General features: G+C 35.2%; 1 protein-coding gene and 1 non-coding gene across 3 annotated transcripts in view; one reads left to right on the top strand and one right to left on the bottom strand.

The window, feature by feature from the left end:
- The window catches only part of LOC115881001 (chloride intracellular channel exc-4), a 44,413-nt gene that overhangs the window by 11,315 nt on the left and 16,916 nt on the right, over positions 1-16,182 (top strand). The window contains exon 1 of one of the 2 annotated variants that reach the window (XM_030898350.1): positions 4,024-4,233. The exons of the other annotated variant lie outside the window; for it this stretch is intronic. Coding sequence (XP_030754210.1) covers positions 4,162-4,233 — 72 coding nt within the window. The 5' untranslated portion in view covers positions 4,024-4,161. Of the gene's footprint in view, positions 1-4,023; positions 4,234-16,182 lie in introns of those variants that run through there. 2 annotated transcript variants of the gene reach the window in all.
- Trnav-aac lies at positions 3,436-3,508 on the bottom strand. The gene has a single exon. It is a non-coding gene; the product is annotated as a tRNA-Val (tRNA).

Here is a 16,182-nt window from a genome sequence, read left to right as displayed (position 1 = left end):
ACCCAGATGAAAACCCAGAATCAAATCCTTCAATTGGCAATGAGCAGGACACCTGGCAACAAGAACGGACATTAGTTAGACCACAATAATTACAGCATGCTACCTAAGATCGAACCTGAGATGGGACCATTATATTAGGAAATTAGCAGTACCATTTGCAAGGCTTATTACTTTCCACTACATACTTACATACAGGGTGAGTCTTAAATAAGTGCAAATATTTTCAGAGTGGGAAAATCACTAGGTCCACGCAGTAGGAAAATCACCAGGTCCCAGCAGTGAGAAAATCACCAGGTCCACGGATTAGGAAAATCACTATGTCCACGCAGTGGGAAAATCACTAGTTCCCCAGGAAAATCTGGTTCCCTGCGGTGGGAAAATCACCAAGCGCTGCAGTGGGAAAATCACCAAGCCAACGCAGTGGGAAAATCACCAGGTCCCCGCAGTAGGAAAATTAGCAGGTCCACGGATTGGGAAAATAAGTAGGTCCACGTAGTAGGACAATCACCAGGACCCTGCGGTGGGAAAATCACCAGGGCTCTGCGGTGGGAAAATCACCAGACCCTACGGTGGGAAAATCACCAGGCCCTGCGGTACGAAAATCACCAGGTCTCCGCAGTAGCAAAATTACCGGGTCCACGCAGTAGGAAAATCACCAGATCCCCGCAGTAGGAAAATTACCAGGTCGTGCCGTGGGAAAATGACCAGTTCCACGCAGTAGGAAAATCACCAGGTCCCCGCTGTGGGAAAATTACGAGGTCCCTGCGGTGGGACAATCACCAGGCCCTGCGGTGGGAAAATCACCAGGCCCTGCAGTGGGAAAATCACCAAGTCCACGCAGTAGGAAAAACACCAGGTCCGCGGAGTGGGGATATCACCAGGCCCCTGCGGTGGGAAAGTCACCAGGTCCCCGCCGTAGAAGAATTACCAGGTCCACGCAGTGGAAGAATCACTTAGTCCCTGCGGTGGGAAAATCACCAGGTCTTCGAAGTGGGAAAGCCACCAGGTTCGCGCAGTGGAAAAATCAAGTCCCTGCGGTGGGAAAATCACCAGGGTGGAAAAATTACCAGGTCCACGCAGTAGGAAAATCACCAGGTCCTTGCAGTGGGAAAATCACCAGGCCCTGCGGTGGGAAAATCACCAGGATCCCGCAGTAGAAAAATTACCAGGTCCACGCAGTGGGAAAATCACCAGGTCCCTGCGGTGGGAAATTCACCAGGCCCTTCGGTGGGAAAATCACCAGGTCCTCGCAGTAGAAAAATTACCAGGTCCACTCAGTGGAAGAATCACCGAGTTCCTGAGGTGGGAAATATCACCAGGCCCTGCGGTGGGAAGATCTTCAGGCCCCCCAATGGAAAAATTACCAGGTCCACGGTGTAGGAAAATCAATAGGTCCCTGCGGTGGGAAAATTAACCGGTCCCCGCAGTGGGAAAATCACCAGATCTCCGCAGTGGGAAAGTCACCAGGTCCACGCAGTGTAAAAATCACCAAGTCCCTGCTGTGGGAAAATCACCAGGTCCTCGCAATGGAAAAATGAACAGTTCCACGCAGTAGGAAAATCAATAGGTCCCTGCGGTGGAAATCATTCTGTGGTGGAATATCACCAGGTCCCCGCAGAAGGAAAATTACCAGGTCCGCGCAGTGGGAAAATCACCAGGCCATGCGGTGGGAAAATCACCAGGTCCCCGCAATGGAAAAATTACCAGGTCCACGCAGTCGGAAAATCAATAGGTCCCTGCGGTGGGAATATCACCAGGTCCCCAGAGTAGGAAAATTACCAGGTCCACGCAGTAGGAAAATCACCAGGTCCGCGCAGTAGGAAAATTACCGGGTGCCTGCGGTGAGAAAATCACCAGGTCCCCAGAGAAGGAAAATTACCAGGTCCACGCAGTAGGAAAATCACCAGTTCCACTCAGTAGGAAAATCGCCAGGCCCTGCGGTGGGGAAAAAATAGAAAAAAGGTTAGAAATAATTATTTTTTGTTTAAATTTTGAGAACCACTGGATCTTTTTTGGGTTTTCTTTTTTCTAAAGTTAATCTATTACCTATGTTGTTTTAACTAAAAACTAAAAAAATTACCAAAATATTTTTCAAGAAATTCAAATTTCAATTTTTTTTTCGCGAAAACAACCTCATAATCGTGTTTCTGAGGTCGAAATATACTACTCCTAAAAATATTTGCACTTAATTAAGACTCACCCTGTATAACATAGGCAGACGTTTATTAGAACAGAACTACATAATAATAATTGGTCACCCTGTAGATTTAATCTAGTGTATTTTACTTGAGATGTCAGGATATTATTTAATTTCTGATCAGGCACAAATTCATTGAACTTTTATCATTATCAAATAGCAAAATCTATATAAAAGCTTAGAATTTTATCGAATTTATGAAAGACAGACAACAGAGCGTAACAAAATATATTCTGCCACACTTCACTGGGTGATTTGAACAGAAAGGGGACTAAATAGCCCTCTTTTGTAAAAGACACGTGTGTCGTGTGCGACAAGAGCTTTGATTTCTCCTATTTTTGTCAGATTTTGGATTTGGAATTCGATTCTATTGGTGACTTAATATCATACTAGAAATTACAACAATATTATGGTTGAAGTTTAATGACAATAAATCTGAAAACGTATTATGCAGGGTGAATCTTAACAAAATAATAAATATGCTTAATAAATAAGCCCAAATATTTTTAAGGGTAGTATATTTCGGCCTCAGTAACTGGTTTTTTTTTCGGGAAAAAAAAATTGAAAATTTTTTTAAAACATTTTTTGGAATTTTTTTTTTTTTTTTAATTTAAGCAAAAAAATATTTTATTTTTATTTTCAATAACTCGGTTATTTTGGAGCCCTGAAAATATTTGCACTGATTTAAGACTCGCCCTGTATATAATCTGTATTCGTTTCATATTATTCGAACGTAGTATCCTTGTATATACAAGGTGTCCCAGAAATAAGTGCAAGTATTTTAATTGGTAGTATATAGTTCAACCCCAGAAACATGCCTATGAGGTTTTTTTCGCGAAAATTTTTTTTGGAAAATTCGGAATTTTTTAAAAATATTTCCGAATTTTTTTTTAGTTTTTAGTTAAAAAACAATATGGCAATAGGTAGTAGATTAAATTTACAAGAAAGAAAATCCAGAAAAGATCCAGTGGTTCTCAAAATTTGATCAAAAAATCATTTTTTTTTGGAAATTTTGAAAGTAAAATAACTTCGTTACTTAACTTGGACTTATTTTAAAAACCATAAAGAGAAAATATGTTTCTTTTATCGAGATCTACCACCCTTAAAATACTTGCACTTATTTCTGGGACCCCTGTATATTTTTTGTAAGATTTGGTAGTATAAATAATAAAGGTGTATTTCTATTTTAAATAATTAAAATAATTTTGTAATCATAATAAAAAAAAAGTAAAAAGTAATGTTTCCGCCCGGGATCGAACCGGGGACCTTCCGCGTGTTAGGCGGATGTGATAACCACTACACCACGGAAACAATGAGTATTTTTAACCAAACTTCGCTTATCAACAGGCAGAAAGAAATAGAATTATTTTATTATTATTTATTTATTTAAATTCTAAATTATAGGTACATAATTTATAATATAACTATAAAAAATTATGATAAATAATATACATAACATATGTCATAACTGAAAACTCCAAAATATACTTAATTTTAAATATTTCTCTATATTATAATTAGATAATCAACAATATATGATGAATTCTATTGTCAATTTTATAAAAGAACTACGTAATTATGCGAATAATCTATCTTTACATTCTTTGTTTGATAAATATTTAATTTATAAATACCTTTATAAAAAATTTAAATTAAAATATATGTGGCGCTATCTAGCGAAGCTCCTTAAAACTAAAGAGAGGCGCTGATGTCTAGTTTTCTGTAGTTCACCGGATATTAGCCATCTAGTAACCAGTCGAAAATGTAGAATTCCCAAATATATTACAGTTTCCTTTTTCGTCTGTCATTTGAAAACATCTGTCACTTTCCAATCCAACGATTCCTGTGAAAACGACAGAAAGAAAATTTTTCAGTAAAGTTTTGTACACGGAGATTGTTCGTCGATAGAAAGTTTAAAAGTGCCTTTCCTTATTTTGCAATCGGCTTTTCTTTGAGGATTTACCATGGCCGACGAGATTCAAGAGAATGGACACGCAGAAAACGGAGACGTTCCCGAAATAGAGCTGATTATCAGGGTGAGTCTTTCCATACACATCGGTTTCGCAAAGTCTTGAACTGTTTGGGCGTGACTACAGTTGTATTTTTTAACCGTTTTTACCGGATTTGCAACGCTAAATACTCAATAAATCGCTGTATTTATAAAATTAGAAGTTTTTTAAGAATAAATTGGATGTTTTCCATGTTTTTTGGGACCAAAAGACACTCAACAAATGACCTTGGAAGTTCTCTAACACTTTCCAAAAATATCCTCTGTTTTGACCGCTTTATTTTGCATTTTACCTATCCAGACTGAACATTATGCATTTCTAGTTTGTTTTTTATATACAAATAGCTCGAATTCCTTGCTAAAGCGAAATGGAATTGTATTTTAGAGTTTCCAAAAAAAGTAGGTTTGGTATCTACGTAGACAGGTACTATAAAATAATTTATTAGATAAAATAGCAATTTGGAATTACTTAATACTGATATTTACGATAGTGAACGAGATTTTTTCGTGTATAGGACATAATTAGATTGATTATGTCGATTCTAAATGTTTGTGAAAGTTTTTGCCCAGTTTGCAGTTGTTTGAAAATTTTGAACATACCTAGCTATTTATTTTGTTGCAGTTCGAGGCATTAAAAATGCTGATATGTTCTTTTTTGTTTAATTAAATGCATTCCATTGATTTTATAATGGATAATAGCAATAAATTTTCTTTAAAATAAGTTAAAAATAAATGCCAGCCGATATTTGTTTAAAACATATTTAACAGAATTGATGTTAATCATTAAGTACACAATTTAATGGGTAGAACATGTTTACAGAACAATTTTTAGTAGATATACAAGTATAAACATATTATACAGGGTGTCCCAATAGTCCGTGGACATAGAACAATAATGCTACGTACTTGGGTCCTATTTACCTCTCTTACCAAAGTGCTTCGTTTGTCCTTTAGTAAACTTAAGAGTTAGTTAATTTAAACTTTCTCAAACTTTAAGATAACCAAGATACAAAGGGATAAAAAATGCAACATTTTAAAATTTGCCTAGTATTTCAGGAACTAAAAAGGCTAGGACAAATCTGTGCGTAGTATGTTGTATCCCTACTCATAAACGAGAAACCGCATAAAACACAGGAAAATGGGACACCCTGTACATGAAATAAAGTTTATTAAAATTTATGATATTTATCAAAGGGTGTCATTGGCTTAATCGTAGCACTAATTTTTCAACATTTTTAAGGAAATAATTCTTTTTTATTCTCTAATTTGGAAGGTTAATATTTTATATGATATTGTTTTCATTATTTTTTATAAACAAAATGAGACAACAATTTAAATTTTGATTTTTAAAATATATTTATTTAAAATAATTAATACAATAATCATGAATATATACAGGGTGAGTCTTAAATAAGTGCAAATATTTTAGGGATAGTATATTTCGACCCCAAAAACACATTATTGAGGTTTTTTTTTCGCAAAAAAATATTTCAAAATTTGGAACTTTTTGAAAAAAATGTTGGATTTTTTTTGTTTTAGTTAAAAAACATAATTTCTTGATAATATGGCAACAGTGGATTAAATTAACAAGAAAGAAAATTCAGAAAAGATCCAGTGGTTCTCAAAATTTAAGCAAAAAAATATTTTTTTTTGGGAATTTTCAAACTAAAATAACCCGGTTATGTTGGACTTATTTGAAAAACGGTAAGAAGAAAAAATATTTTTCTTTTATCGAGATTTACCAGCCCTGAAAATATTTGTACTTATTTAAGATTCACCCTGTATAATCTTATTCGTTATATCTGCAATTAAACTGTTGAATCAGAGGGATATAGACGATATCCAAAAAATGTCAGAAAAAAACAATTCACCTATGCATTAAAATGACAGACATGTCACTGCCACTGTCATTATCCTTTAATCCTCTTACTGGACAGACTATAAGCAAAATAAAACACTAAATCACCACAATACACCAAAACACTTTTACTTTTACACTGGACGCGCGTTTCGCTAACCATGTTAGCATCATCAGCAGATGATTATAAACTTTTTTTTTAGTTTATAATCATCTGCTGATGGTTAGCGAAACACGCGTCCAGTGTAAAAGTAAAAGTGTTTTGGTGTATTGTGGTGATTTAGTGTTTTATTTTGCTGTGTAACACCAAAGGTTCCAACCCTCAACTGTAACAGACTATAAGTCTAAATAAATAAAATTTAAATCATATTAGAACTTATAGCGTACCTACCTACCAAACTAAAATAAAATTAGTAAGTAAAATGGAACTTCAGAGAATCATCATTATGTCATAGTTAAGTGCTAAACCAAACTGTTTAATAACAAACATATATTTATTTAAATAATATAAACCGCAAACAGCCTGTATTATTATTTATTGGATCCCTCTTATGCGTTTGTTTGTATACAATGTGGCATGTGGTAATAATACGTCAGTCACTATGTAAAATTTCCAAGGATCTAAACTTTGTTTAAAATTTTGATTAATCATTTCTGTTGATTTAACTTCCATACGAGAGATTTTAAATAAAATTTGATTGGGAATCTTTAATAAATATTATTTCGTCAAAATACAGATGACAGATTAGCCTTTATAGAGTTTGAGAAGGTTTTCGACTCTATACATCCTATAAGGCAATAATAGAAGCCTTAGCGAAACAAGGTATTGACAGACACTTATTCGCTGACGACATAGTCCTAATTGCCAGTAGTAATGAAGAACCGCAAGCACAAATTAATGAACTAAATACAGCCAGCAATAAAGTGGGTCTCAAAATGAATTTAGCAAAAATTAAAGTAATGTACAACGAACTAGTGGAAAGAAAAGACATTCTAATGAACAACTAAGCCTAGACACGGACAATGGCATCATTACAGAAACAGATAAAAAAACTCTCAAGATGGAGGCAGTACATGGAGGAGCTGTTCGGAAACGAAAATAGCGACGACATAACTGCAGAAACTGGCAACATAGGGCCCACCATTACACAGGAAGAAGTGGAAGCAGCTATCAAACGTCTGAAAAACAACAAGACTTCCGGACCGGATCAGATACACGGAGAAGTTTTTAAAATGCTGGACTCGGAACAAGTTCAACTACTGACCACCCTGTTCAACAAAATTTATACAGGTGGTCCAATCCCAAACGACTGGCTGCTATCAACATTTATACCGCTTCCCAAGAAGGCAAACGTGACCAAATGCTCTGATCACAGGATAATCAGTCTGATGAGCCACGTCCTAAAAATCCTCCTTAATATCATCCAAACACATATATAGGAAGCTCGATGAAAACGTAGGTGAAACTCAGTTCGGCTTCAGAAAGGGATTGGGCACCAGAGAGGCTCTGTTTTCAATACAAGTCCCAATCCAACGAGCACGTGACGTCAACGTAGATGTCTTTGCGTGCTTCATGGACTTCGAAAAGGCCTTTGATAGGGTCCAGCATGACAAACTCATCTCGATTTTACAGGAATCAGGAATAGACGATAGAGATACAGAGATAACAGCAAAACTTTATCGTCAACAAAAGGCCGTGGTTCGAATCGAGAACGGGCTGTATATTATCGCCTCTGCCATTCAATGTGTACTCGGAACATCTATTTAGAGAGGCACTGGATAGCACAGAGGATGGGCTGGTAATAAACGGAGAAATAGTAAACAATTTGAGATATGCAGATGATACCGTTCTGTTGGCCGATACCGCTGAAGGTCTCCAAAGGCTTATAGATCGTGTGGCGAATACATGCAGCAGATACGGAATGAAGATGAACTGCGAGAAGACTCAAACGTTGATCATTAGCAAGAACTACATCAACAACTTTCAGTTCACTGCTAACAACATCGTTCTCCCAGCGGCCGAGACAGTTGCATACCTGGGCTGCACCCTGAATAAAGACTGGGACCACTCTCGCGAAATAAAACACCGAATCGAAATCGCGAGAGGGACATTTAACAAAATGCGAAATATACTATGCAACCTGCGTGTCCCGAGACCCGTGTCCCTCGCAATCAGAAGCCTGACCCAGGCTACGTGCTCTCAACCCTTCTGTATAGCTTGTGAGGCCTGTTGGGTTTAGAGGTATCAGGTAGGCTCCCGACCCTTGAGAGGAGGATGGTAGCTTGCGCATGCTGAGATTTCGTGGGTGCATCGCGTGTCAAATGAGACTGTACTACACCGCATCAACAAGGAGTTGGAGTTTCTGGTGAATGTCAAACGTAGAAACTGGAATACTTCGGACACATCATGTGGAACGAGAAATACCGCCTACTCCAACATGCTGCAGGGGAAAATAGGAAGGGCAGATCAGCGGGACGCAGACGAATATCGTGGCTGCGAAATTCACGAACATGGACCGGATTGATCGTCCACTTGCGGAGGATGGTCTCACGCAAGTGTCAGCCACCTCTCCTGTAGTTCTCTTCGGCTTGGCCCCTTGGAACTTTCATTGTTACTGTTCCCAGTGTTCGCTAGGGGTTTCCCCACAGCTTCACCGGTGATGTTTTTATTACTATTATTACCAGATCTCATCTAGTGTTCCTATGAGTCGCTAGGGACAGTCGATCCACTTCTACAGAGCCCCGCATGTAGAAGTAAGGGTAAAATACAATGGGGTGCCCCAAGGTTGAGGCTGTCCGTAGCCCCGCCCGGTATCGTTATATGTCTTGGTGCAATTCCCTGGCCACGACACTACAGTCAGGGACAAGACGATGAGTGAGATGCTTCTTAGACCAAGTCAAGTGCTAGGGGGGATTCCCCCCAGCACCTGACCAGGAGCTTCCCCACCAACGACAAGGTCTTGCATCTCCTAGGGGAAGTAATATCGACTAACGAACATGAAAAAGTATCGATACTTTAAAATATCACTAATTTTTTACAGGAAGAAGGAAAATCTACTAGAAAAACATTCATTATCTGTGGCTTTCCTGAGATCTGTCCTGTGATACATAAACCTTATCTTAAGAACAAGCATGTTTATTTTTAACAATACACGAAATTCTCGTCTTATCTCTAACAATACGTTCTGTTTATTTATGAAATAATACGCGTAGGAATAACGGTGATGTAATAACTAATTTTAAATCTTCCACCTTTTTTAACAAATCCGTATGAAAATCATCTTAAAGTAGAATAATTAAAATAAAAAAAAATATATTGGTTGTTCTAAAAGAACTAACTAGGAGTCATTTCTTGGATGTTTTTTTTTAAATTTAAATTATATTTTTATATTGTAGCAATTAAAAATAACACAAAAGAAACAGTATTTGAATTATCCTTTGAATTGTCCAATTAGAACCAAAATTATAGGAAATTATCACTGTTGTACATAAACAAAACCAATGAAAATAAATAAAATTTTTCAATTTATTTGAACGAATGGGAAGAGAAAGTTATTTTGTGTGTCTTGACATTTATTTGTTTTTGAAGATTAAATACCCATAAAACTATTAGTGGTTGCCAAAAAATAATAATAAATATTTCTGTGCAACTTTTAGTGTTAATAACAGTTTGTCTATAGGTAATTTAATAAAATTACCGTAAATCACTATAAATAATGAATTGTTTGAAATTGAGATGTATTTTCTGTATTATTAATCCGGTAAATGATGGAGATAAACAATTGTGATTAATTAAAATTTTATTTTAAGATGAAACTTTTGTTAACAACATTCTGAGAATTCGAATAATGAATTGAATAATGACAAGACAAGTGACATCTGTCTAAAAAAGACAGCGATTTAGAGTGACAATTTTGATTATGCAAAAGAAATACATATTCTATGAGTTTACTGGTTGCCTAACGATTAACATTAATTTTAAAATAAATCCCCAACATGAATAATGAACAAAGCAATTTAAACAAAATGTTTGTTCATTATTTACAGACCACACAAAACAAGTTGTTGCTTAGTAGCAGCACAGATTAGGTATACTATATGTATACAGATGAAAATCTTATCCCTAATTCGTGGTACGAAAATTGTTTTTTATGACGATGTGCAAACGAGTCAAATTTCCTGTGCGCAAAAATAAACTGGCGTAAAATGACAATAAACAGCGTAATAGAGAGATATCGCTAAACCGAATAGCGTGCATGGACGTTAATAAGGTCAGGTGTTATTTCCTTTACGTGAGGCGGTATTAACTCTCTTCATTTATAGTTATCGGATCGGAAAGAATTCTGTTCGCGTCGCGTCCGCTATTTAAACTTAACCTAACTTTGAATTTAAAACTTTGAAATTGTTTTGTTTACTAGGTATTTTAAAACTAAAGGGTTAAAGTGCTTATTTCCAGTGCTTTATTGTTCAACGTCTGCCAGTGGGTTTAGGGCAACAAGCAACAAATTCTCTTAGAGGGGCTAAGTCGTCATCTGCTGTAAACCTAAGCCTCCTTATAGGTTCTTTAATATTGGATGAGGTGGAATCCATATTTTGGGCCATATTTATTTAATTAAAACTAATCCTACCTACTTAAATATCAAATTACCTAATAAAACTAAAGTAATAATTCAAAACAATTCAAACATAACCTAAAATAAAAGATCTCGCCGGCCGACACCGGTTGTCAAATACCCGCACATGCCCATTTAAGCAATTTTTAAACGTTATTTAGAAATAGCGCTTTGTGTAATTGATCCGCAAATTACGTCAGGCGGTAACGTTATTAGCGGGTGTTGCGTTAAAAATTGACTCGCGCATATCGTAACCATGATAAGGTACGCGTAAATACTGCATGACGCTATTCGGTTTTCCGATATCTCTCTAATAACTGTGCCGGTCAGGCGCTGTGCACGATTTTAGAGGCCATAAGTGGGCGTGCTATGTGCGCAAACTAGTAACCTAACTAGTGCCCGATTCCGAAAATTGGAACCACGAAAAACAATAAAGAAAAAACAAAGTTTATAATCTGTATAATCTGTGGTAGCAGTTAGTAGTAGTCAGAGATATAGATGTAATAGTGTTTTTGTTTAATGGCCACAGCTCTCCGGCCGGGTAATAGAAATATCGTTTTTTAATAAAAATTAAAAAAACATAAAATTATTAAAAGCTAGAATATTATACGGTCTTATATTAACTCTAGTTTTTTTGAAGTTAATAAAAAGCATTCATAAAAATATATATATCCTTCAATTTAATAGCTGTTAGTAAGAAGATTTACTTCAAATATGCGCACATAGTGTGCACACAATTTTTTTTATTAATTAGAAAATTAATTTGATAATTGTTTCTTTATAATAGTTTTAATTTTTTTTATTAATCTCTCTGTAGTTTCATAGAGACATCTAAAGCATGCTCAGCCAGGGACACCCTGTATAGATACTTACAAGTAATATATATGCAGTTTTCCTGGCATATTAGCTTAGTGTTTATGTTACACTCAAGAAAGCAGCTGAAAATACTATAAATGACGGCAGATGCACAAAAAAAAACCATTTGACCCTAATCCAATTAAAGGTAACATTAAGCCTTATCAGACTGTGTATAGAATTTTATTTCTGTAGGAATATAAAAATAATCCACTTATACTGAGACATAATCTCAGTATAAACGACACACCAACCATTTAAAAGAGATTTGTTTTATTCTATTTATTTTCTGAGGTAAAAAAAATCACACCTGTATTTTAAGTTTGTTAAGGCTGACACGATTTTTTTAAATAAGCCTAGAGTGTTCCTTCTGAAACAGGGTGCAAAAAATCGATTTTTTTAGGGTTCCGTACCCAAAGGGTATGAACGGGAACCCTACTACTAAGATTTCGCTATCCGTCCGTCTGTCACAAAGGTCTATCTTATGAACCGTTATAGCCAGACAGTTGAAATTTTCACAGATAATGTATCTATCTTGCCGCTATAAGAACAAATACTAAAAACAGAATTAAATAAATGTTTATAATGTTACGGTTTAAAATTTCACCGTAACTTATTTTACTTATTTTGCTTATTTTTAGGAATAAAACTAAAACTTACTTGAATAACTTGAATAATAACGTTTAATTAGCTTACTTCTTAACTCTTCATATAACTTCTAATAATATCTTATCTATTAAGTCTCTTTACCACAACAATTTCTTGGGATGGAGTTGTCTCCGATAACTGTAATATAAAACCTCATTAATAAAATATCAATTTGTCTGTTTAAAACCTACCTTTCTTTCTACAGTGGTTACTAATTCTTTATTTAGACTTATGCTTGTGTTAGGATATTTTCTTGGCATATTTCTTCGGAGGATTCTTGAACATAGACTTGATGTGATTATCTTTTGTCTGTTTCAACGCAACAAGTGGGAATGTTGGGTCTACAATATACATATGGGTTAAGGATTTTATTATGTTTTTCATGTGTGTAATCAATTGATTTTACCTGATTATAGTTGATTTTTCCCTAAATTTCATCTTGTTTATATTACGATTTACACACTGACGTTTCAATTGTTTGTCAGCTGATCGTGTGACACCGGCGTTGAAGGTTGACAGATGGATCTTTGTAAATTAGGTTTTCGATCTTTTTAAACGGTTTTTTTTATATATGATCGGAAAATGTATTAATAATTTTCCGAAGATATTATGTTCGTATAGGGATTATTATAATTTTATTATGATGTAATAAAATGTTTCACCCAATCCGTATGCATTAAATAAAATTGTATGTCAAATTTTATTTTGGGTCTTTTGTTTTACTGGTTGCCAGTGTTGGATTTTGGGTTGGTATCTTGGAGTCCAACGTCTTTTGCGGATTTTGCAAACACGCGTCCTTTTTCGACTTTGAACCGTCTTGGTGAAGGCAGGGGAAGCCTTCTGATCTCTGCCGACAAAAAGAAATTCTAGTGAAATTTTGGCTTGTCGCCGTTCCGTATTGGGATTATTCAGTAGAATTACGATCTTGGAATTCGTTGAGGGTCGAGAAGACCGATTGGCAAGAAATTGAGCTTGGCCTGTGTAGTTGGAATTCCGGGGAAAACGTTGGAAAAGGGATATCTTTGTTGGTTGGGTAAGAGACATTCTCCTAGGTGCAAGGTTCTCTTGTACAACTATTTATTTTAGAAGACAGGAGCTGTAGATGTGTGTGTGGACGTACTGGGATGAGTGCGAGGACAGTTAAGGAACCCTTTTCCATGGAGTAACATGCGTTGAGACGCCATCTTGTCTTGAAAGGTCCGCATGGTGGAAAGGTATTTTACTATGTCCAAACTAGAACGTGTCACTAAAATAGATCATATTTTAGGGTTCTTTCTTCTTTCTTGTTCCTTGGCTATTACTCCTTAGTGATGATTACGGTTTAGCTTAAGATTTTTATCAATTTTTTTGTACTGGATTTGGTACTGCAACTAATGCCATTGTGACGTGAATGCCACTGTGACGAGGAATGCCACTGTGACACTGAAGACCGGCAATCTGGATTTTCTCATGGTGTGACTGGAACGACCACTGAATGACAGATAAGACTTTAATCATCTCTTATTTTATTGCGTTTATGATTGATTAAAATTTATTACGTTAAATATACGATTCATATTCAATATTTACAATATTCAATGAGATTCCTTTGTTGAATCGCCCTGTATATTTACTTGTTCTTCATGAGTCACTGCTGCCAGAGGGCCATCTGCTCGAATAAAACAATAAAAGAAAACGAATGAACCCATTGGCGCTCCGTTACGATGTTTTTTAACAGAGTGATATGTTTTGTAATAGTACCAGAGCAACTGTTTCCTGGGCCACTAATAAAAATAAGAAAGCTTATGTTAAAAAAAGTTAAAGTTGTTACTATTAAAGAGGTTGACGAACCCACATGTGAAAATAATGCTTGTATTTGTATTTTTTTGTTGTGCCATTCATTACATTCTATCAATTGTTTCGAAATTTTTGCTTAACGACAATAAAAAAATACCAATAATCTTCGATTAAGGTCATAAACAGTTTTGGTTTAAGTGTGATTCCCGAAAATTTGGATTTATTTTCTTTTCATTTTTATTATGTGGTAAAGATTTAATAAAACCCACAGATAAAAACAATGTGGGAAAAAATTTACTTCAAGTAATGAAAATAATACCGGGTGCATCACAAAAGTGGCTCGCCCCTATAACTTTTTTTTCAAATAAAAAAAACGAAATTTGGTATGCTAGTATATGACATAAATTAGGATTGATTAACGTATCCAATTCATTTCTGTCACTGCCTGTTTCACCGGAAATGACTACAACTTTTGATTTTTAAATGGCACCCTCGGTATATTTCTACTTCATTCGATAGAAAATGACACTCTGAATCGAATGACATATAGGTCAACTTTTGACATTCTCGCTTGAAAAAAAAATCTTTAAATATTTTAAATTTCAATCTAGAGTGCCATGGCCGAGGGGTGTCTCACTATTGGAATTACATGTACATTTTCTTGGCAGTCGCTGGCAGTCATACGCAGCTTCTTCGTAGTCATTGGCAATCACTTGGCAGTGGAAGGATATTTTGGCAGTACGTGTACATTTTTTACCCGAGTGAGACACCCCTCGGCCATGGCTGTGTTAAAAACACCAATTTTTAATCAAGAAGCCTTGGAAAAATAAATTTGAGCCTCTAATATTTTTCGTGTCTTGTCCTATAGCTGGTTAAAAGATGTCTAAATCGTATTTTTAATCATATCTCAATTTTTTTCAAATGGAACGAGTGTGGCTCATTAGCATATTTGGAAAAAGCATTTTTTACGAATAATTTGGTACCACACACTTGGAAAATAAAACACTAAATCACCACAATACACCAAAACCATAGACTTAAAATAAAATATAGACTGAGCATCTCATTCATAAATAGCTGGAACATGCGGTCAGACACTGTCTTGTTATTGTTGTGTTATTGTTTTAGGTTATAACGAGTGCGACACGAGCGATAGATAGGTTGTCTCTGTCGTAACGGTCGTTCCCTGACGACTCTGCCGAGAAACAACACTGTCTTTCGTTTCTCAAGTACACCTGAACTCTCCGTATCATAGCCGGGTAATTTTTTAAAATTTAAATGAAGTTATAATTAAATTAAAAATATATCGTATTTAAACTTTTTTATATTTTATTAAGATTTAGGACAGGTTTTTTAAATAAAAGTTTAGAAAAAACGTCTTAGAGTCCAAAAGGATAAAAATAATTAAATACACGTTATAGAAGAAATTTTATAATCGAAATTAATTGTAATTTTTGAAATTAATAATAAATTATTAATTTTAGTCAAACATTTACAACCCCTAATATTAATGAAAACAGGATCTATTCCACAGATATAATAGAATCGGCGACAGAGAGAGAAAAAAAAATATGATTGTTGTAATTTTTTTTCTGGTTAAGTGATGTCTTATTATGTAAAATAGAGAAAACATAAATCTGTTCCATTAAAGCAAGGAAGGTGATAGGAAGGGGATAAAATGAAAACTACATTTATTTAACTCGGTACTGTCTTTATTATACCGGGTGCGTCCCAAAAGTGGCTCAACCCCATAATTTTTTTATATTTTCAAATAAAAAAACAAGATTTAGTATGTTAGTATATGACATAAATTAGGATTGATTGACGCATTCAATTGTTTTTGGTCACTTTCTGTTTCACCGGAAATGACTATAACTTTTAATTTTTAAACGGCACCCTCGGTATATTTCTACTTTATTTGATAGAAAATGACACTCTGAATAGAATGACATATCATATGTCAACTTTTGACACTTTCGCATATGGTTTAATTGTAATTGTAACACGTGGTTCATAACGACAATTTGACTCGAAATACCAAGTGTGTGGTATCAATATATTCATAAAAAAATGCTTTTTCCAAATATGCTAACGAGTCACCCTTGTTCCATTTGAAAAAATTGACATATGTATGATTAAAAATATGATTTGTACATCTTTTAATCGGCCTAGACAAGACACGAAACCCATTAGACGATCAAAACTATTTTTCCAAGGCTCCTTGATT

Source organism: Sitophilus oryzae, unplaced genomic scaffold (genome assembly GCF_002938485.1).
Source record: "Sitophilus oryzae breed Bouriz unplaced genomic scaffold, Soryzae_2.0 scaffold_1693_pilon_pilon, whole genome shotgun sequence".
In the NCBI taxonomy this organism is placed as follows: Eukaryota; Metazoa; Arthropoda; class Insecta; order Coleoptera; family Curculionidae; genus Sitophilus; species Sitophilus oryzae.
This window is presented reverse-complemented; position numbering and strand designations above follow the sequence as displayed.